General features: G+C 42.9%; 3 protein-coding genes across 3 annotated transcripts; 2 read left to right on the forward strand and 1 right to left on the reverse strand.

Moving 5' to 3' along the window:
- The first annotated feature begins 1,238 nt into the window (after positions 1 to 1,238).
- Positions 1,239 to 2,411, forward strand: LOC136516196 (peroxidase 2-like). The gene is made up of 2 exons (XM_066509560.1): positions 1,239 to 1,454; positions 1,653 to 2,411. The coding sequence occupies exons 1-2, from the start codon at positions 1,239 to 1,241 to the stop codon at positions 2,409 to 2,411; spliced, it is 975 nt and encodes a 324-aa protein (XP_066365657.1).
- Positions 2,412 to 7,717: 5,306 nt separating this feature from the next.
- LOC136515264 (uncharacterized) lies at positions 7,718 to 9,494 on the forward strand. Its single transcript, XM_066508908.1, has 4 exons — positions 7,718 to 8,203; positions 8,315 to 8,408; positions 9,000 to 9,367; positions 9,450 to 9,494. The coding sequence occupies exons 1-4, from the start codon at positions 7,718 to 7,720 to the stop codon at positions 9,492 to 9,494; spliced, it is 993 nt and encodes a 330-aa protein (XP_066365005.1).
- A 6,272-nt stretch (positions 9,495 to 15,766) lies between these two features.
- LOC136516198 (peroxidase 42-like) lies at positions 15,767 to 17,040 on the reverse strand. The gene is made up of 2 exons (XM_066509561.1): positions 16,798 to 17,040; positions 15,767 to 16,525 (listed from the first exon to the last, which is right to left on the reverse strand). The coding sequence occupies exons 1-2, from the start codon at positions 17,038 to 17,040 to the stop codon at positions 15,767 to 15,769; spliced, it is 1,002 nt and encodes a 333-aa protein (XP_066365658.1).
- Positions 17,041 to 22,120: the final 5,080 nt, after the last annotated feature.

Consider the following 22,120-nt stretch of genomic DNA (forward strand, 5'->3'; position numbering starts at 1 on the left):
TATGTAAATTTTGTCAACAACTGGAATGCGCACAAATAAATAAACGCTGTGTCCACGTGGAGATTAATGTTAAATCCTACTCCAGGACACCGTGTACGAAGTATGAACATTGTAAAAAAAAACACACTACATTAAGTAAGTTACAGAGTCACGCAATACATCTGTATACTTTTTATTGGTGTGTCTATATGCATAGGAAGACGTGCTCAGCTGTGTCGGTGATAATAACGTGCTAATGTGTTATATATATCTATATAAATCAAGCTATTTGTTTTGCTGACAATCGATTCTTCCATCTTCCTAAAATTAGTGGAAAGAATGTATAACCGGAGAGACAAAAAGAGAACCATATATGATATATAAATATTCAAATGTGGATTCTGTGGTAACGACCCGCCAGCTGGTTTGGTTGACATTCTTTTGTTAACAAACAGACAGCAACAATTAGCGAAGAGAATGTTCGAGCAATACATATTTGTCCCCAAATCTCTCTCTCTCTCTAAATAAGATACGTCCATATATAATCATATGCGACCTCAATCAATAAAAACACATCGTCTTAGATCAAATAAATAAAAGAGAGACAACGTTCTTGATCGGGCATATATAATGCTTTCCAACAAGTATGAAACATGTAGCTGGCCATTTCATTCTAGGTCGTTGCTTCTGTTTGTGAGTTTGTCGGTAGAGAGGAGTTCCCAAATCGAAGTCAACAAACAACTTGATTATTAGGTACATGGAATCTTGCCCTAAGCTAGCTAGCTGCGTTCTCATCAGTGACATTGAATTTCTAACTCTTCACACCACAATGTCAATGTGCTACCTCAAACTAAAGGCTTCTAATCCTGAAACGAGATTAATAAACTAGCACGTATATGTGTATATATGATCGATCGGCAATGTCAACACGCCAAGAACTAGCTGCTGTAACAACCAACAGTTGTAACCAGTTTATGGTGTAGCATTATCAGTAACCTCCCAAATCATTGTTAAGTTTCAGTAGTTGACTAGCTTACATACATTATTCAAACACAAAACAGAAAAAGCAGTGAACGAACTAGCTCCCTGCACTTGAGAGAGATGCGTTAGCAACGACGCTTGTTTCCTCGCGTCTTCATCTATAAATACCCACGGAGACCACACTGCTGTCAGCATCAAACACTCCATTCATCACACACACACACAAGCACAGAGAGATTTCTGAAAGCTTTGAATAGCTTACACACTGAGACATAGCGATGGCGACCTCGGCATGCCAGGCCTTAGTGATCATGGTGATCGCTGCAGCTGCGATGGCCACGGCGTCTGGTACGGCATTGCAGTACAACTTCTACAGCTCGTCATGCCCAAAAGCCGAGGAGGCGGTCCGCAATGCCACTCAGAAGATCATCTCCAACGACCCCACCATGGGCGCTGCCTTTGTGCGTCTCTTCTTCCATGACTGTTTCGTCAGGGTAATGATCTCTTCTTCCATGACTTCTTACTCCGATCCTTTTGTGACATATGTACTTTTATAATATGAAATTGTCAGTAACAATGCATGCTTAGAACAAAATGTCTAAAACGATGCATAGAGTATATATGTAATAGAACTACAAGCTCATCTGTAAGTAAGTGATCACAGATCAATTGATTTTTTTTGTTTGTTTCAGGGTTGCGACGCTTCCATTCTGCTCGACCAGTCCAATAGCAACTCACAGCCGGAGAAGTTAGCCATCCCTCTACGTGGTTACGTTGAAGTGAACACGATCAAGGCAGCCGTGGAGGCCGTCTGCCCCGGCGTCGTCTCCTGCGCCGACATCCTCGCCTACGCCGCGCGCGATTCAGCCATCCTCTCTGGCGGCTTCGCCTTCGCCATGCCCGGCGGCCGGCGCGACGGATTCGTGTCCGACATGAACAACATTTTCGGGAACCTCCCTGCACCGAACATGCAGGTCCAGGACCTCATCACGAGCTTCGACAACAAGGGCCTCAACCCCACCGACCTGGTGGCGCTCTCCGGCGCGCACTCCTTCGGCCAAACGCACTGTTCCTTCGTCACGCCCCGGCTGTACCCCACCGTGGACACGACCATGAACGCCACCTTCGCTCAAGGGCTCAAGGCAGTGTGCCCTCCGCCATCACAAGGTGGCGGCGGCACCGTGCTGAACAACAACCGTGTGACAGACCCGAACAAGCTGAGCAACCAGTATTACTCCAACTTGGCCACCGGGCAGGTGATGTTCACGTCGGACCAGACACTGACGAGCAGCAACACCACCAACAAGATGGTGCAGGACAACGCTGCCAACCCGATCGCGTGGATGGCACGGTTCGCAGGGGCAATGGTGAAGATGGGAGGCATCCAGGTGCTTACGGGCACCCAGGGTGAGATCAGGAGAGTCTGCGGCGCCACCAACAGCGGTAACTGAGGCCGTGAAGCAAGATCCACCGCCTACTGCTGCCAACACTTCTAATCTTGCATTTCATATATGAGTTTCAATATCTGCTTGTTGCTTCATTTCTTGGCTCTTGCTGTTCTTGTAGCCTCAGAGGTGTACAATTAATTGATTGCATTATAGATTTAAAGCTGTTTCTAGTGCTTATATTTTATATAATGTTTCCTAGAGAGGTACACAAAGTTACCTTCATGGTGTAATCGGCCAGCGGTTGCCCTTTTTATCTTGACATCACACTTGAATGAAGCAATTATTCAGCTTACACTACTTGTGATAATAGATGGTTCAGCCATGTAAAGGCTCGATTAAAGCAACATATTGTATTTAACCTTTGTGGGGATGGGCTAGGAAATCAGAAAAGGACTGTATGTTTGTGGTTTGGGCCCAAAAAAATAATAGGAAAAGGTTTTGGAATTTTTAATAAGATTTTGGGTTCCGGTCTAGAGAAAAGGAGATAATTGTCTGCACAAACCTGACAAAGCTGAAGTCGTCACTGCAAATTCAAAATTCGAGAAGAGTGCTTAAGAGTTGGCAGCTACAACTCCCAAGTCTAAATTCAAATATTGCTAATATAAAACTGGTCATCTCCCTATTGAAAATCATTGAAGAATACAGAGACCGAAGCTTAGCTGAGTGGAACTTCAGAGAAATTTTGAAAGAAAACTTGATCTCCACTACTACAGGCCGGATTTATTAACGGAGGTGCGAGGCGGACACAGCGTCTGCCTTCGTTAATCAGGCTTTTCGGAGGCAGGTGTCTTAAGACGTCTGCCTCCGTTAATGGTCTCTAGAAAACCCAAAAACCAAAAAAATGTTACTTCTGGGGTTCAACCTAACATTCAACACTGCCTCGTTTCTACCACTGCACTACATACTCATTCATGTCTATATATAATATGTTACTATTTTATATCCTCATTTTATATTAGATATTTTGACTACTAAATGAACTTAAATGAAAAACATTTAACTATAAAGTTTTAAATTTTATCAAGTACTACAACTTTGGTATAGGATGTATCTCCATCCGACATTGTTTGAAAAGTTCAAAATTTTGAATCTAAAAATATATGATTTTAAAACACATATTTGAGACTTTAAACCACTTTAAATTAAAAAACTTGTCAACAACAAACATGTAGCTCAGGTCAGCCACTACAACTTTGGTATTCACTACGTGAACATTCGAGATCGTTTAGGAATTTTAAAATATATTACCTTTGAACACATATTTAGGACTTGAAACAACTTTAAATAAAAAACTTTTCGACTACAAAATTGTAGATTCTATTGAGAACTCTAACTTTCGTGTAGACCATGTCAACAACCAAGATTGTTTGATAATTTTAAATTTAAAATTTCAAAATCTGTAAATTTACAACAATATTTTGGGACCCTAAATAGTTTCAATTAAAAACCTTTTTAACTACAAAGATGTAGATCACGTTAAGGGTTATAATTTTGATATAAAGTTTGTCTTCATCCGAGTTCATATGAAAAAAGTTATGAATTATTTTTTATGCAGCTATTTATATCTTAAGACGTCCGCCTTCAAAAATCATTAATTAGCGGAGACGGACATCTTAATATGTCTGCTACCGAAAATTGATTTACGGAGGCAGACGTCCTAAGGCGATCGTCTCCGTTAATCAATAATTTTCAGAGGTGTACGTCTTATTAGGACACCCGTCTCCGTAAATGTTTTTGGAAGGTGAGCATTTTTCTAGAGCTCTCCTAACCATTTACGGAGGCAGTCACTAGATGTGCCCACGTGCATTAATATTTTGGCCTGCCTCGCAAAATGATTTTTGTAGTAGTGCTCTTTGCTTAATCAATAGAAGATCTATTGGAAACAAAGGAGGAAAGTCAGATGGGTCAAGTTTGGTGACCCTGGAACACATCTTTTTCATGCAATGCCACCATAAGGCATAGAAACAACTCGATAACTTAGCTAGATTCTGCCACTGGAGAGCGCATGTTCAATCATCATTGAAAAGCCCCGTTGCTTTTGGAAGCCTTCAAAGAAAGATCGGGGAAATCTTAATTCCAATATAACCCATTTGATCTCGCCAATCTCATTAAGTCTCATTTTGACCTTTCCTTTCTTGAGGAAGCTTTTACTAGGGAAGAAAATGACCAGAGTAATCAAGCCAATACCTTCAGACAAAGCACCTAGCTTGGATGGATTCAACAATGATTTTCCTCAAGAAATATTGGCCAGTTATAAAGGAGGATTTTTATGCTCCTTGTCTAGCTTTTTTTAGAATAATGAAGTTTGTCTTAAAAGTATCAATGATTCCCACATATAACTATGATTCCCAAGAAAGAAGGTCCCACACCCATTTCTGATTTCAGACCAATCTCTTGGATAAATTATTCAGTCAAGCTGATCACAAAGCTATTTGCAAATAGACTGCACACAGTTATCTTTTTTTTTAGCATAACCGGAGCTTTATATTAACCATGAGTTGTGTTACAATCAGTATCAGCGGTAACTCGTAATGCTGGTGGAGTTATACACTCAACCACCGGGTTTTCACGAGAAACCAACCTCGCACACTCATGAGCTAACCTATTGCAGATTCTGAAATCATCAAAGCTCCGGTTGAGATCGGCCAACTGGTACAGAAGAGGATCTACCTCTGATTTTTGTGTTGAGCGGTTGTGATGAGCAATCTGCCAGAGATCAAAAGCCAGGTCTGTCACCCATTGCACCATCACATGCATTGGTCAAACTTTCTCACCATGCTGCTGCTTGTTCATGGACATCCAAAGAGACCACATACCACATAAAAAGATAGCCACATCCTTCGGAGGGCATAGAGCCGGATCAACAAGATCATGTGCACAAGTTAGAGGTTGCAGCTCTGACAATTTAACACCCGTGACCTTCTTTGCTTCACGCCAAAAACTCTTGGCAACAGTGCAGTCCATCAACACATGCTTTATTGATTCATCCGCTGCACCGCACATCTCACAAGTTGGAATTGGTTCAATGTGCCTTCTGTGCAAAACTCCTCTTGTTGGAAGGAAGCCATTGACAACCCGCCACCAGAAGACACGTACTTTTGGTGGAACACACATACCCAAAATCCGTTTCCATGTTTTCTCATCAGAGGTGGACGCTCTTCCGTCATTCACTGGCTGGTTATTGTCTTCATACAGCTTACGATACGCCGACCGAACCATGTATCAGCCATGGCGTTCCGGCTCCCATGCCCAGGCATCATTACCATGCCCCCTGGTTGGTGTGCACAGAATGGCCTGAGCATCAACATTGAAAAAGACCTGCTTGATCAAGTCCTCATTCCAGCCCCCACTCAGCATTAGCAGATCAGACACATTTGTGACCTGTGGATTTTCTGGCACAGTGATAGGCCGTCCACTGAAATGATTCGCTATCCATCGATCTCGCCATATATTCGTCGAACTGCCATCGCCAATTCTTCTTAACAGTCCTCTCTCCAATACTTGTAGTTAGTTCCTTAGAATTAGTATGGCTTTATCAGGACCAGAACCATTCAAGACTATCTACCCTGGGCTTTTCAATAAGAGTTAAATGCACTCTAGGTCCACAAACTTGTTTAGGGGTGCCAGATAGGTCCATAAACTTGGAAAATGCATTTGTGGCACAGTAATCTTGAGTTTTGGTTCACTCTAGGTCCATGTTGCCAAATAAGCAGGTTTATGCTGATGTGGCGTGTCCAGGGTGGACCCAGCTGTGTCACGTGAGTGGCGCGTGATACCCAGCCAGCCCGCCTGTCTCTTTGCCAATACATAGAAAGCCCCCGCCGCATCCTCCTTTTCCCCATTTGACAGAGTGTTTTGTTCTCGAGTTCGTCGTGCGCGAGGCAAAGAGACAGGCGAGCAGGAGAGGCGACCGTGGAGTGAAATCGGCATCGCGACTGGAGTGTTGTGCGGCGACGACAGATCGTTCTCCCTGCGGCGAGGGCAGTCTTCCCCGGCAATCCTGGTGGAAGTGCAGAATGAAGGCCAGAGTGCGGCGGAAAGGGGAGCCACCCCCTGATTACAGTAAGCGCCTCCAAGGTCCAATCTTGGTTGTGTTTCATAGTGTTTATCGCTGATTTGTTGAGAAGGATTCATGGATGGGGTCATATAGAAGCTTTTTTGCCTAGGCTAGGGTTTCTGACTTGGTTGTTGTAGGTCGAATTAGATGGATGGATGCCTGAATATGTTCTGTTGTTGTTCATGTAGGTGGAATTAGTGATCAATTTACAGTTGAGATACATCACAATGGTTTCTTTGTTGGTCATGGTACGAATCGGTCATACATTGATGAGAGAGTGAGCTTTATCAATCATGTTCAAGCCCAAACTTTGTGTCCACAGACCTTTCATGACCTCAGTTTCTTGCTTCACTATCCAAGGAATCCAGTATTGAAGGTGTTTTGGTTACTTCCTGGAAAGGATTTCCCAGATGGCATCAGGCTGATTGTTTCAGAAGAAGACACTTTAGTGATGGCTTCAGTTGTGCACAAAGTGAAGACACTTGTATTGTATTTTGATCATGAGGCCATTACATCAGGCTCAGATTGGGATGATGTAGTTGCAAACCCTGCTGCATCCTTGTCTAGAGTGATCAGCCCATCCAAAGGTCAGACAAGGCAGATAAACAATGAGGCAGCAGATGATGAAGGCCCTGAAGATGCACATGACAGCTCAAGTGATGACAGTGATTTTGATGATAGTGATTATGACTTAGAGGATGATGATGACCTTTTTGTTGACAATGTTGATGAACATGTGATAGATGAAGGTGTTGCCAAAGGGAGGAAGATAGCTAGGGGAACCAAGAGGGCAGCAGGAAGGACCAGTACTGGAACTTCAGTAGTTGTTCATGATGATGATGAAAATGAGGAGTCAACTGATGATGATAGGCTAGAATTACCTCAGTCTGATGGTGAATGTGAACCAGCATTCAAATTCAAGTCATTCAAACCAGAGGACATGGCCCACCCAGTGTTTAAGGTGGGTATGATGTTTGACACTGTTGAGATGCTAAGGAAGGCTATAACTGAATACAGTCTTAGGAACAGAGTGGATATCAAGATGCCTAGGAATGAACAGAAAAGGCTTCAAGCTAACTGTTCAGAAGGATGTCCTTGGTTCCTTTATGCATCATATGATAAGAGGGCTAATGGCATGATGATCAAGACTTATACTGGGAAACACAGTTGCTAGAAGAAATGGGTCTTGAAGAGTTGCACATCTACTTGGCTTGCTGAGAAATACATTGAGACATTCAGAGCAGACCAAAAAATGTCACTGTCCAACTTTTCTAGGACAGTGCAGAAGGAGTGGAATCTTACTCCATCAAGGACCAAGCTTGCTAGAGCTAGAAGGTTGGCTATGAAAAACATGCTGGGAGATGAAGAGGAACAATATAACATGCTTTGGGATTATGCACATGAGTTGAGGAAGACCAATCCTTACAGCACCTTCTACCTTAACCTAGATGGCAACATATTCAAGTCACTGTATGTGTCTCTGGGTGCTTGCAAAAGGGGATTTCTTGGAGGATGCAGACCTCTTATTTGTTTGGATGGGTGCCATTTGAAGACTAAGTATGGTGGTATAATGCTTACTGCAGTTGGAATTGATCCTAATGATTGCATCTTCCCTATTGCTTTTGGTGTAGTTGAGGTGGAATGTTTAGATTCTTGGAGATGGTTCTTGACAACACTGAAGCAGGATTTAGGGATTGAGAACACATATCCCTGGACACTAATGACTGACAAGCAGAAGGTGAGGAATCTTCCATTCATTGTAGTCCAAGTTATGTTAAATCTGTGAACTTATGACAACTGTGTGTGATTGTTGTATACTTATGACAATCTGTGTACTTGAATTTTGTAGGGCCTAATTAAAGCTGTGGGTGAAGTATTTCCAGAGTCTGAGCACAGATTTTGTGTTAGACACATGTACTCCAACTTCCAACAGCACTTTAAAGGTGAGAACTTGAAAAAACAACTCTGGGCATGTGCAAGATCTAGTACTGTAGTTCAGTGGACAAAAAACATGGACAAACTTAGGGTGCTAGATGAGAAGGCTTATAAGTGGGTTGAGAAAATGCCCCCTAACACATGGTCTAGATCTTTTTTTAGTACTTACAGCAAGTGTGACATCCTATTGAATAACAGTTGTGAGGTTTTCAACAAATTCATCCTAGATGCTAGAGAAATGCCTGTGTTGAGTATGATAGAGCAAATTAAGAATCAATTGATGGCAAGGCACTACTCCAAGGAGAAAGAACATGGAGATATGTGGCAGGGTCCAATATGTCCCAAAATAAGGAAAAAGGTCAATAAGATTTCTGAGTGGGCAAACACATGTTATGCCATCCCTTCTGGTAAAGGAATCTTTTAGGTTCAAGATAGGGACCATAGTTACATAGTTGATATAGGACTCAAGAAATGTGAGTGCAGGAGATGGGATCTCACTGGAATACCTTGCTCCCATGCCATCTCATGTCTTAGGCATGAAAGAATTCCTATAGAATCAATGGTCCATGACTGTTACAGTTCTGCAAGGTTCCTTGTAGCATATGGTCCTAAGATCATGCCATGTAGTGATAAGACCACCTGGGAGAAGGTATCTGCACCCAAGGTTCTACCTCCCAAGTATGAGAAAAAGGTGGGTAGGCCTTCAAAGAATAGAAGGAAACTACTAAAAGAAATAGAAACTGCTACAGGAAGTAAACTGTCAAAACATGGAGTGGCTATGACATGCAGCTACTGTGGAGACAAAGGCCACAATAAGAAGGGCTGCCAGCTTAGGAAAGCAGGACTGATGCCCAAAAAACAGCCAGAGACCAATGCTGAAGATGAAGAAATAAGACAGTCAGATCAAGGGGAAGCAATGCCAAGTAATATGCATGAAGAAGACATGTATGATTATGCAAGGGCTCAAGTACTTGTAGTGCTACAAATTTGTCTCATTTCACTACCATGCAACAAATTTGCCTCATTTCACTGACATTATTTTGTTGCAGACTATGTACCATTTTGTAGATGGGAGTCAGCCACCATGGTCTTAGATTACAAAAGGAAGTGTAGAGGTAATAGAGACAATGATTTCACATCTGGACCAAGAGGTATGTACAGAACATCATGACTGTTATTATTTTCCTTTGCATTTCACAACCTGACTATAGAATTGTACTAGTACACATAGGTTGCAACATCAAACGTCCAACCTCAACCTCTGCCTGACTCAACCTTCATCATGTCAAACCTGCCTGCTGCAAGACCTGTAGCACCATCTACTGCTTCCAAGAAAGGAAGAGCCACAGTAGGAAAGCGCAAGGAGCCTACAAATCCCAAGGAGAAACCTCAGGTTGCAAAGAAGCCAGGGAAGAAGACTACTCCAACAGAAAAAAAAAACTTATGTGTGGCCTGATCCAGCTGTTGTCTATAAATATGTGATGTAGCACCCAAAACAATGTGATGTAACACTTGGATGCTGATATCATTTTGGTACTAGAGTAACTTAGTGGAAGTCAGATTACTAGAGTAACTTAGTGGTGGTGGCACCAGTACACACAAGTGGTCATAGATGCTTTTGATTGACTGGTGGTGATACCAGTTACGCACAGACGAAATGCTTTTGGTTCTGTAAGATGAAAGTGCTACTGTTGGTGACTTGGTTGCCATGAATGCTGCTTGTGAACTTTTTCAATGCAATGTCAAGCTCAGTTGGTGTCAAATATTTCCTGTGACCACAATTTCTGTTAAAATATTTCTGTCACATTGCCTATCAAATATTTCTGTCATCCTCAAAGATTATTGGGTTCACAATTTGTGTCAAATATTTCAAGATCAATGGCATGATACTAACTGCCATTCCATTGCATCATTATGGTTAACAAAAGTACAGACTAACAATTTACATGATGTCATTGACTACACTAACAGTACTAACACTACATGGTGCCATTCGAGCACGAGCACGGAGCACGGAGCACGAGCGAGAGCCCGGCCATTCGCACACGGCCGACCGCTGCACAGCACCGGGTCAACGCACTCGAGGTTATTCCTGTTTTACTCGTCATACATTGATCTTTACACACCTTAATTAGCTTTGCATTACTGAAACATTGGAGTGAAATATTGCAGGCCCGGCTGGAACAAGAAATGAAGGAACGTCAGGAGCTGGGGGCCCAGTTGGAGGCCGAGCGGGCCGAGCGGCAGGCCCAGGCGCAGAGGCTGATGGACATTACAGATTTCCTACAAGGGCTTGGGCAACATATGGGCTTGTCTCTGCCACCTGGGCTGTTGGTTCCACCTCCGCCTCCACGTCCTGCAGCTGCAGCTACTCCTGTGAGTATCAAAGTTTTTTACTTTCACTTGTGCTTTGCTTGTATGGCCTCTATCGTCCTAGATTAGCTATCAAAATAATTTTGTCTCACATGCAATCTTTTCTCCTTTGTGCAGTCTCCATCTGACGGTGGTTCGAATAATCCACCTCATGCACCTACGAATGATGCACCTGGGCCTTCACCACAGTCGCAGTGGCCGAGATGAGTGCATGTTGTATTTTTTACATTTGTTGTTCACTTGGTGATGGACTTGTGATGCACTTGTGGACTTTGATGGACTTGTAAACTTATTTGGATGGACTTGAGCACTTATTATTACATATTGTGATGGATGTGTTATGGGCGGATGGATGTGTGGATGGATGAGATATATATGTGATGGATGAGATATATATGCGATGGATGAGATATATATGTGATGGATAAGATATATATGTGATATATGTTTGTATGAATGTATTTGTCATGATGGAACGCAAAAAAAAAATTATTTGCCGTTTTGGGTCACTTTGCCGAGTGTTGCACTCGGCAAAGGACCCCTTTGCCGAGCGCAATGGTCACAACACTCGGCAAAGCTGGCAAAATGGGCGACCAGAAAACAAATTTTCCAGCTTTGCCGAGTGCTGTGACTATAACACTCGGCAAAGAAATTTAAAAAAAAAATTTAAACTTTGCCGAGTGCCTTCCGTGTTGGCACTCGGCAAAGAGTTTAAAAAAAAATTTCTTTGCCGAGTGCCTGGAGTGGTGGCACTCGGCAAAGAAAATTTCCAAAAAAAATAAAAGCTCTTTGCCGAGTGCCTGCCGGGTTGACGCTCGGCAAATAATTTTTTTAAAAAAATAAAAAATCTTTGCCGAGTGCCTGGAGGCTTGGCACTCGGCAAAGAAAATTTTCAAAAAAAAAATAAAAGCTCTTTGCCGAGTGCCTTCCGGGTTGGCGCTCGGCAAATAATTTTAAAAAAAAAAAGCTTTGCCGAGTGCATGGAGGGTTGGCACTCGGCAAAGAAAATTCTCAAAAAAAAATTAAAAGCTCTTTGCCGAGTGCCTCACGTGTTGGCACTCGGCAAAGAAAGTTTTAAAAAAAATTTAAAAAAATCTTTGCCGAGTGTCGGCAGGGTTGACACTCGGCAAAGTGACCGTCAACGGAACCGGCGCCGTGACGGTCGCTTTTCTTTGCCGAGTGTTTCCGGAGCACTCGGCAAAGCCTTTGCCGAGTGCCCGATAAATTACACTCGGCAAAGAGTGCTTTGCCGATCAATTTTTTGCCGTGTGTGCTTTGCCGAGTGCCGCACTCGGCAAAGGCTTTGCCGAGTGCAATATAGCCTTTGCCGAGTGCCTCAGGCACTCGGCAAAGAACCTGAATCCAGTAGTGATGTTGACCCTCACAAGATGTGATTAAGATAAGAGATAAATACTAGAAATTCTCATGAAAACACATTATCATCTGGCTATCAATTTAGGACACTTTAGTCATCAAAGAAAACAATTGGCATTGAGTAATTCATTTTTAAAATTCCCCATGTCTAGTCTAAAGTAACTCCCCAAATCTATATATAAATTACCCACACCATTTGATGAAAAATTACACAGATTAGGCTACAAACCTTCATCTCAATTACCTACTTTGTACCACTATAAAAAATGTGAAGTCATCACCACCCTTAAATTTGGATCTAAATTTCCAAATCTACCATTATTAAAAATGATCAGAAGTAACAATAAATAATCTACTTACATACATATATGAATAGCTCATGTTTTTTTGTGACTTATGAATAGCTCATGTTAAGTTTTCAACCAAATACATATCAAACACATATAAGGGTGCGATAGATGCAATGGGGCTATGAATGCAATTAGAAAACTAGAGCTACAAATTTGGATCAAATCTACTATCACTGATGGTATAAGCTAGAACCCATTGTACAAATAAGTGATTATCGAAGTCAATTGTTCCAAGAACTAATTGTGATAATGCCATTTACATAAATGGTTCATGTGTACTGGACCGAGAGTGAAGATACCTCCATCTGTATAATCTATTATAGTATGGAAGCAGGCTCTAGGCAATCACATTATGCAAATTTTTCCTTATATGTTGGGTTAGGTACCCAAGGACTCATTTCTGACACTACGCAGCTTTAAGGGGCCCTTTGTAATGTGCAAAACCCATCCCAAAAACAGAACTTCTCTTGTATGGCTTGTTCTTCCCCTTTGAGGGTTAGCGAGAGGGAGGGAGAGATGAGATTTGAAGGTGAGGCTTTGATCTACCAACTACACCATTACTAGAAAGTAAATTTGGTGGGGTTTTGGAGCCTCCCCAACCTTTTTGGCTCCCACCTCATATATCTCCATCGTCATAGTGGATTTCTTACTTGTTGCCACCTGTGATTTTTCCCCGCAAGGACTTTACACATAAATCTTTGTGTCTATTTGTGGTTTGATCTTCCTCTTACCTTATGTATTGATTGGTTGTTGTCTTGCTTGCTATCGGCGTCATTTGTTGGAGTTATTTGAGTTAAATGTCATATTGATTGAGTTCGCATGTGAGGCATATGTTTTCTTTGGTGTTGACGATTTGGTAAAAGGGAATGATAAATTGGTGAGCTAGTTTTTGCAAGTACCTTGTGTTGAAGTCACACACAAAATTTGGTAGTGCATTTGATCTATTTGAAAGTTATGAAAAGTATCCCAACCAATCTTGAACTATTTGTTTCTATCTCTCAATAATTTAATGGAAATAGGACTTATCCCTATTAGTCAACTCTACGGTTGGTGCTTCGTTTGTTCTTGAGGTTGATTCAAAGGTTTTGCATAAGAGTTGTGATGTGGTTTGTAGTCTTATTGTGGCTATATTTGTAACTGGTTGAGTATGGCTTTTGATATTCTTCTTTGACGGTGTTGGCAGTTTGAGGTTCAGGGCACATTTGTACCATCTACCGCTGACTACATTTGGTTGAGCCTAGCAATGCTACCGTGTTTAGTTGTGGCTATTTGTATCTTGAGTCATACAACTGGTTCAAGGTTCTGGTTCTATTTGTTCATATCGTCTGTTTGCATTGATAGTGGTTGCCACCTTTGAGCCTACTTCTGGGTTCAGTTTGCAAGGTAGTTTGCTTGATGTGCAGAATTATCGGGTATGTCTTTTGTTAATAATCATCATGTTTGCCGGTTGTTGTGCTAAAAAGATTCAATCGGTGTGTCCGATAGTTCATTGCATTTGTTTCATTTGTTGGGTAACTATAATGCATTTCCAAGGTTGGTTCTCTATAGTATATATGTTGTAGTGACGGTTCTTAGATTGCAACTGGTTGTATATTACTGTATGTATGAACTTAATTTGATACATGCTAGTACATATATATAGTTATAAATAAGCAAAAGGCAAATTGTGTTCCGTTTCTAGAACCAATACGATTGTACAACTGGTTGCTAGTTTGCATATCAAACACATATAATGGTGCGACACTATGCAGCTTTAAGGGGCCCTTTGTAATGTGCAAAACCCATCCCAAACATAGAGCTTCTCTTGTATGACTTGTTCTTCCCCTTTGAGGGTTAGTGAGAGGGAGGGAGAGATGAGATTTGAAGTGTGAGGCTTTGACCTACCAATCCACCATTAGAGAGTGAATTTGACGGGGTTTCAAAGCCTCTCCTGACCTTTTTGGCTCCCATCTGTCATATACCTTCATCTTCATAGTGGATTTCTTGCTTGATTGTTGCCGCTTGTGGTTTTCCCCGTAAGGAGTTTACACATAAATCTTTGTGTCTATTTGTGGTTCGATATCCCTCTTACCATATAAATTGATTGGTTGTTATCTTGCTTGCTATTGGTATCATTTGTTGTAGTAATTTTTTAGTTAAATGTCATATTGATTAAGTTCGCATGAGAGGCATATGTGTTCTTCGGTATGTTGATGATTTGGTGAAAGGGAATGATAAATTGGTGAGCTAGTTTTTGCAAGCACCTTGTGTTGAACTCGCTCACACACAAAATTTGATAGTGCATTTGATCTATCCAAAAGTTATGAGAAGTATCTCAGCCAAGCTTGAACTATTTGTTTGCTATCTCTTGATAATTTAACGGAAATAAGATTTATCCCTATTAGTCAACTCTATGCTTGGTGCTTCCTTTGTTCTCAAGGTTGCTTCAGAAGATTTGCATAAGAGTTATTATGTGGGTTAGTCTTACTGTGGCCATATTTGTAACCGGTTGAGTATGGCTTTTGATATTCTTCTTTGACGGTGTTGGCAGTTTGAGGTACAAGGCACATTTGTACCATCTACCGTTGTCTTCTACATTCGGTTCAGCCTAGGCAGTGCTACCGTACTAGTTGTTGTGGCTATGTGTATCTTGAGTCATACAACTGGTTCAAGATTCTGGTTCTATTTGTTCATATCGCCTGTCCGCGTTGATAGTGGTTGCCACCTTTGAGCCTACTTCTGGATTCAGTTTGCAAGGCAGTTTGATTGACGTGCAGAATTATCGGGTATGTCTTTTGTTAAGAATCATCATGTTTGCTAGTTGTGCTAAAAAGATTCAATCGGTGTGTCTGATAGTTCATTGCATTTGTCTCGTTTGGGTAACCATAATGGCTTCTGCTTTGTATCATATTTGATATCACTATTGTCATGTGTATTTGTGGCTTAGTAAAGTAACTTCCGCACAAGTGCGGAACTTTCTAGAAATTAAATGTGTGGAAGTTCTGGACTTGACTGAGAAATTAAAGTGCGTTCCGGTACCATATTTCTGGGCACCATTTGCTGCTTCCAACCGCCCCGTTGCGGCCACAACAATAATGCATTTCCACGGTTGGTTGTCTATAGTATATATGTAGTAGTGACGGTTCTTAGATTGCAACTGGTTGTATATTACTGTATGTATGAACTTAATTTGACACATGGTAGTACATATATATAGTTTTAAGCAAAAGGCAAATTGTGTTCTATCTTTAGAACCAATTGTACAACAGGCTAGTGAGCCGGCCGATCCTCTAGCTGCTATTGACGACGTTGCAGAACTTCCTGACCTGGCCGGCCGTCCCGGTGAGCACCTGGATGCTGCCCATCTTCACCAGCGCCGTTTGGAACTGGGTCATCCACGTGGCAGCGTCAGCGGAGCTGTTGGCCACCTTGGCCGCCGTGTAGGTGGTGTTCATGAGCTGCTGATCCGACACGAAGAGCACCTTCCCCGCCAGCAGATTGCTGTAGTACTGGTTGCTGAGCACGTTGGGGTCGGTCACCCGGTTGTTGTTGATCACCGGGTTGCTGCTGCCACTGCCCGGCGCCGGGCACACCGTCTTGAGATCGGAGGCGTAGGTGGCGTCCATGGTGGGGTCGACGGTAGGGTACAGCCGGCCGTTGCAGAAGGAGCAGTGCGCCTGGCCGAAGGAGTGCGCGCCGGAGAGAATGACGAGGTCGTCGACGTCGAGGTCCTTCTTGGCGAAGTTGTTGATGAGATCCTGGAGCTTGAAGATCGGTGACGGGATGTTTTGCAGCACCTCGATGAAGTTGGAGACCGTCCCGTCGCGGCGGCCCGAGGGCATGTCGAAGCTGGCGAAGCCGCCGGAGACGACGGCCGTGTCCCGCGCCGCAAAGGCCAGGATGTCGGCGCAGGAGACCACGCCGGGGCAGACCGCCTCCACGGCCGCCTTGATCGTGTTCACGGCGGCGTACCCGCGCAGCGCGATCGCCTTCTTCTCCACCTGCGTGTTGCTGCTGGTCGGGTCGATCAGGATGGAGGCGTCGCAGCCCTGCAGTGCAAATTAAGCCGCCGGAGCCATGCATTAGCATACTACGTACAACGTAGGTGCTGATTGTACTATGCGAGTACTAAAATATGTTGAGAGAGTTGCCAAACATGGCATATCTGCTTGTCATTTTTTTAGGGGATCTGCTTGTCATTTTGCAATAACGACATGGTGTTCTCGTGTGACGATGATCAGTAGTACGTACTGTGTAGTTATACCCTGACGACTTTATTATATATCTAAAAAGAAAGTTATATATACATATATAAATATACCCTGACGAAGCAGTCGTGGAAGAAGAGGCGCATGAAGGCGGCGCCCATGGTGGGGTCGGTGGCGATGATCCCCGCGGTGACGTTGCGCACCGTCGCCTCCGCCTGCGGGCACGACGGGCCGTAGAAGTTGATCTGCAGCGGCGACTGTGCCCACGACGTCGTCGCCGTGCTCAGCATAGCAGCGGTGACGAACGCCATGAGCAGCGTGGCCTTGCATGTTGACGTCGACGTCGGCATCGCCATGATATGCTGCTACTTAAATCTTCAGCTTATTATATATATATGATGATCTCACCAAGCTAGCTCTCCTTAATCCTTGTATATTAACGTACCCAAGATCGATCTTAGAATGCTAGCTAGGATATTAGAAGGAAGCTAAGCTGCTATTGGAGGATGTGATGTCTAGTACTGAAAGAGACGCGAATGCTTGGTGTGGTGGCAATGTGAGGCACCTATAGTTAGGGTATTTATAGAGACGAATGCATGCCTCTATTTTGTTTTTGGTTAACATGTTGTTCTTAACCGCAACAATTATGTTCTTGGGAGGTCGTTACTAGCACACAGTTGGCTGGTACAACATACGCTGTAGCTGGCGATCCAGTTGCATTGCAAGCCGTGTTGACATTGCCAGTTTTCCACTTGGCAACAAGTATATACGTGCTAATTTCATCCGCGAATAAGAAAATAGGTGATATGGGGATTTGTTAGGACATGATTCATTCCATCAGCTAACAACTATTTAAGCCGTGTGGTCGACTCAACTGTTAGCGTAGTACACGTCAACGCACTCTACGTCAACTGCTAGCATAAGTTTCACATGATGAAGCTCAATGAAATCTCTAGCTAGATAATTACACCATGGTTACGTGGCAGAACCGCCTAATCTAAGGTCTTCCAGGAGTACTTGTCTTTCATTAGACACTAAATACTCAAGTGAGAACCCCAAATTATGCAGTTCCGTCGAGCACACCCCAAAGGAGAACCCAAAAATTCATATTTTTCCATCAGGATTACAAATGAGAGAATAAAGCTTACATTATTATTAATCATTTCTTACATCACTTTTCATGTAACATCAGAGTATAATATTTATTGTTTATAATAGCGGAATATTATTATGTTATCAGAGTTATGAACGATTTAATTTAACAGCGAAATATAAATATGTGATCATAGTTACAGTGGAATAAATATTTATTTATGACATGATGAAGCATTGATATATAAACTATGACAACAGATTATAAAACTTCTATTTATAATACCTTTTAGTGAGAGTTATACATAAAAACTAAGATCGCAGCGTAAAGAAATCCTCTCTGAGCCCACCAGGAGGAATCCACACACAAGGGTCAGCTCTAGCATCCGCCTGTCACCTGCAACAGGGAAAAATAAACCATGTGTACTCAACTGTACTCAGCAAGACTTACCCGATAGGAGAAAAGAAAAGACTCTAAGGATATGCAATGCTATCTGGCTTGTAGGTTTATTGCATCTGCAGGAAGCATTACTAAACGTGCGTCTTTATATTTAATTTTATTAGCAGTCATCATTAGTTCATTAACTAATCATTCTATGTAAGCACCTGTGCTACTTTCAAGCAGGTGGTAAACAATCAGAATTATTTTTTCATTTTTTATCTTCCAGTTCTTACTACGGTGCTAGATTGTAGACAAGTCGTACCGGAGATTCACGAATCAATGTGCCCAGCTGGGTACCCCGAAACACACGCTCCACTTGTACCCCAGGCACAAGCAGGACCAACCCACTACTCTCCTGTCACGGGTCCAGGTCCCCGTCCAAACTTGGACCCCAAGCCCCCGCTCCTGAGTCCCGGACTCAGTGCGGTGCTTAGACCTCCACCATCCCAACCTCTAATCAGTCGGTCCGGAAAGAGCCGGAACCCACGTCAAGAGAGCAACAAGCCTTCCCTGCGCCCTTACACAAGTAGGTGCTCGGGATAATAAGTCTGTGACTTGCCTAGAATCCAATGCAACGATCGATCCTTAACCAACACAGACAGGGAAAAAGTGTAACCAAGTTATGCACCGTTGGCCGCAAGACACAACCTCTTACATCCACCAATATCCCAAACCATATCACTGTCCGGTCTCTATTTTTTATTTCCACCATTTTATCATGAGTGATCTTAATAATCACCTATTGTGAGTAACGACAGGTTACTCATGCTACCGAAATCCTGAACATAGCAGCTAATCGACCTATACTAGTAGGACTCATAGGTAGGTATATCTATGCATGTAGTTTCCATAAAATGCCTGTAACGTAAATGCACATTATATATATATATATATATATATATATATATATATATATATATATATATATATATATATATTCAGTGATCATTCAAAATAAGGGTTATGCACCGGGGCTTACCTAGGTAATATATAACCAAAAGTTAGTATTCCATCTTGGTGACACAATCATCGTGACACCATCTTTTTCGATACTCCAAATGACTCCACGATCCATCATCATCCCTATTATGATATGCAATGCGATACAGAGACGATGCAATAGTTAATTAACAAGACAACAACAACTCTTAAAACCGAGCACATACTACGAACTAACAAGCTAGCTCTAATGACTAACGTACTAATCTACGTATCAACATCACCGAGAAAGATGTCATTTCCCAACCAGTATTTGTGTTTCTTTATTTCATCCTATTGATTTAATCTTTATGTGAAACCGGGCATCATTATTTATCTAGCAAACTAATTCTTCTGGAGCTACAAAAATTACAGTGAGCAACTAATAATATTAGGAATTTACTGTAAAATTTTTAAGGTCAACACTATCACCATTTTCTCAAAAAAATTCCCACAAGTTCACATTTTAAAAATATTAAACATTTTAAAATAATTAGAGCAACCCTGGAAACATTTTAAAACTAGACGAACCAAATACACTAATAGATAGATCATGATTTTAGGAGCCTAACAAAATTGGTTTGGTATTTTGGTGATTTTTCTACACTTTATTTTTTAATTTTTGGAGAGCACTGAATTAACAAAACAAAAACAACACAAAAAGAAAAGGCCTAAGCGGCCAAGCTCGGCCCGTAGGCGCATGCACGGCCTGCTAGCCAGGCGTGGCCCAGTGGTGGCGGTAGGGATGAAAACGGTACGGATATTTTCCGACCGTATTCGAAACCGAATCCGTTTAGAGAGGTTGAGATCTGTCCGTATCCGAGTCCGGATATCCAACATCCGATACCGTATCCGTATCCGAATACTCAAATCGCATATTTATGATGTCGATATCCAATCGTATCCTATCCGACATAGTTGACACTATCCGTATTCGAATCCGAATCCAGACATAAATATGAAAACAAATGTAATATCTGTGATATCCGTCCGTATCCGATCCGTTTTCATCGCTAGGTGGCGGTAACGGCGTGGGCGGCCCAGGCGGGCAGGCGGCGGCCTAGCAACCGGAAGCGGCCGGCCCACGCTTGGCCCAACCCGAGAGGCGCCGGCTCATTTGCGAAGAGGCCCCTGAGCTTTTAACAATTCAATCCACAGTGCATCCGGCACTATGTAGTACTATTCATCTGAGTCTAGTGTTTTGTATCTGGACCCAAGGAAAAGTTTCTATTTCTATTTCTCACCTCCTCTTCTTCTTCTACGAACAGAGGAGGCACGGGACGGGCTCGGCCGGCCAAATCCTGGCCATCCTGCGCACCCGTCGGTAGTGGGGAGACGGCACAGGGCAGTGGCAGACCTGGACGCGCATGGGTGTGGCCAAGGTTATCCCCGTCGTGGCCTGCAGAGATGTGGCCGCGCGCAGCGGCGGGCGCGACAGCTGGCGGCTGCTTCGCCGGCTCCAGGCAGCAGGCGGTGGTAGTGCTACGGGGCGCGACAGCTGGCGAGGGCAGGCTCCTCGGCACTGGGCGGACATGGCGCAGAGGCGTTGATGGTGCTGCAAGGTAATGTGACAAAGCTGGCAGTTGGACGGTGGCGCTTAGCGGGGGCGGCAGCAACTGAGGCTTGCTCTTGCTGTGATGGCGTGCTGCCGATAGGGTGTACCCACTGAGCGCTGCTAGTACTATGAGCTGCTAATGATGCATGCATATTTGCTATTTAAATGCATATTTGCGCTATGTGCTGGTGGCTTCGACAGCTCGGTGCGGTGGAGGAGAGCAGCCCGGCGTCGGCTTGCGAGCGTCGCTTGCCTGCGACGATGGTGGCGCTGAGGCGACGGAGCGTGCATGCGGAGTAATGGCGCGGCAGAGGTGGGTCGAGCGGTCACTGGCTTTAGTGCGAGCTCAGCATTGTGCTATCTGCCCGCGCTCGTGCTTGCTTGCCTTGCTGTTCACCGCTACCGTGGCTATGGCGGGAAGGTCGCAAGGACAGAGCAGGCCGTGGTAGGTGAAATGAACGGCCGTAAACGATGCTGAACGCTGGTTCGTGAACGAGCACCAGATTGAATTCGCAGCGTGTTCCAGTTAGAAATAACACTCCCAAGCACTTTGCCGTAATTATTGCAAGGTCTAGACCTCGACGATTTCAACTAACAAACATAGCATGACATAGCCCATACTCCGTACTAACCCACAGGAGCAAAACATTTGAACGTCTCTTCATTATTTTGCTTAATATAAGTTGTCAAAAATAGCATGCTAACTATAATTTCAACTTCCTGCCGATTCACGAAAGGTCTAGTTTAAATATCGGATTCGATTTCTGAGCTATCAGATATACTATTGAACAACTTTTATTCACCAAAACAAGAGTTGCATTTTCATCTATTAAATTTGGGCTCCAAATTTTATTCAAGTACTAAATACAAGTTATATTTTATTTTGTTTATAAAAATTGCTTCTCGTGCCAAACAATTAAAAGTACTTTTCCTATTTTCTTGTTAAAATTTTCATTAGCACATTTAAGTAACTAAGTCACTGTATTTATAGATCTATTTCTCAGGCCATAATCTCAGTGCTAAACGAGCTCGTAACACCAGAGGTTTTACATGTTACTTCTAGCATAGTACATCAACGCACTCTACGTCAACTGCTAGCATAAGTTTCACATGATGAAGCTCAATGAAATCTCTAGCTAGATAATTACATCATGGTTACTTCTGGGCATACTCCTATCTGGAACAAAAAAACAGAGAGAGAGAGACTATGTGCATTGGAATGCCTTGTTACCCATCGGCATGCACCAGGCCGGAACAATTGCACATGAACAAGAAACCAAGCAACCGAATGGATAGCAGAGCTTTTATTTGCTGACACGTTAACAAGGTCACAATATGGTTATATTAAAATATTTTAAAAATTTTTGGA

This window comes from Miscanthus floridulus, chromosome 17 (assembly GCF_019320115.1).
Source record: "Miscanthus floridulus cultivar M001 chromosome 17, ASM1932011v1, whole genome shotgun sequence".
Classification (NCBI taxonomy): domain Eukaryota; kingdom Viridiplantae; phylum Streptophyta; class Magnoliopsida; order Poales; family Poaceae; genus Miscanthus; species Miscanthus floridulus.

Excerpts from the sequence above, each read along its gene's own strand:
- LOC136516196 (XM_066509560.1), top strand. The coding sequence starts at position 1,239 with ATGGCGACCTCGGCATGCCAGGCCTTAGTGATCATGGTGATCGCTGCA. Across the intron at positions 1,455-1,652 it reads TCCATGACTGTTTCGTCAGG|GGTTGCGACGCTTCCATTCT; the intron begins GTAATGATCTCT and ends TGTTTGTTTCAG.
- LOC136516198 (XM_066509561.1), bottom strand. The coding sequence starts at position 17,040 with ATGGCGATGCCGACGTCGACGTCAACATGCAAGGCCACGCTGCTCATG. Across the intron at positions 16,526-16,797 it reads TCCACGACTGCTTCGTCAGG|GGCTGCGACGCCTCCATCCT; the intron begins GTATATTTATAT and ends TTTGCACTGCAG.
- LOC136515264 (XM_066508908.1), top strand. The coding sequence starts at position 7,718 with ATGTCACTGTCCAACTTTTCTAGGACAGTGCAGAAGGAGTGGAATCTT. Across the intron at positions 8,204-8,314 it reads TAATGACTGACAAGCAGAAG|GGCCTAATTAAAGCTGTGGG; the intron begins GTGAGGAATCTT and ends TGAATTTTGTAG. Across the intron at positions 8,409-8,999 it reads CTTCCAACAGCACTTTAAAG|CATATGGTCCTAAGATCATG; the intron begins GTGAGAACTTGA and ends GGTTCCTTGTAG.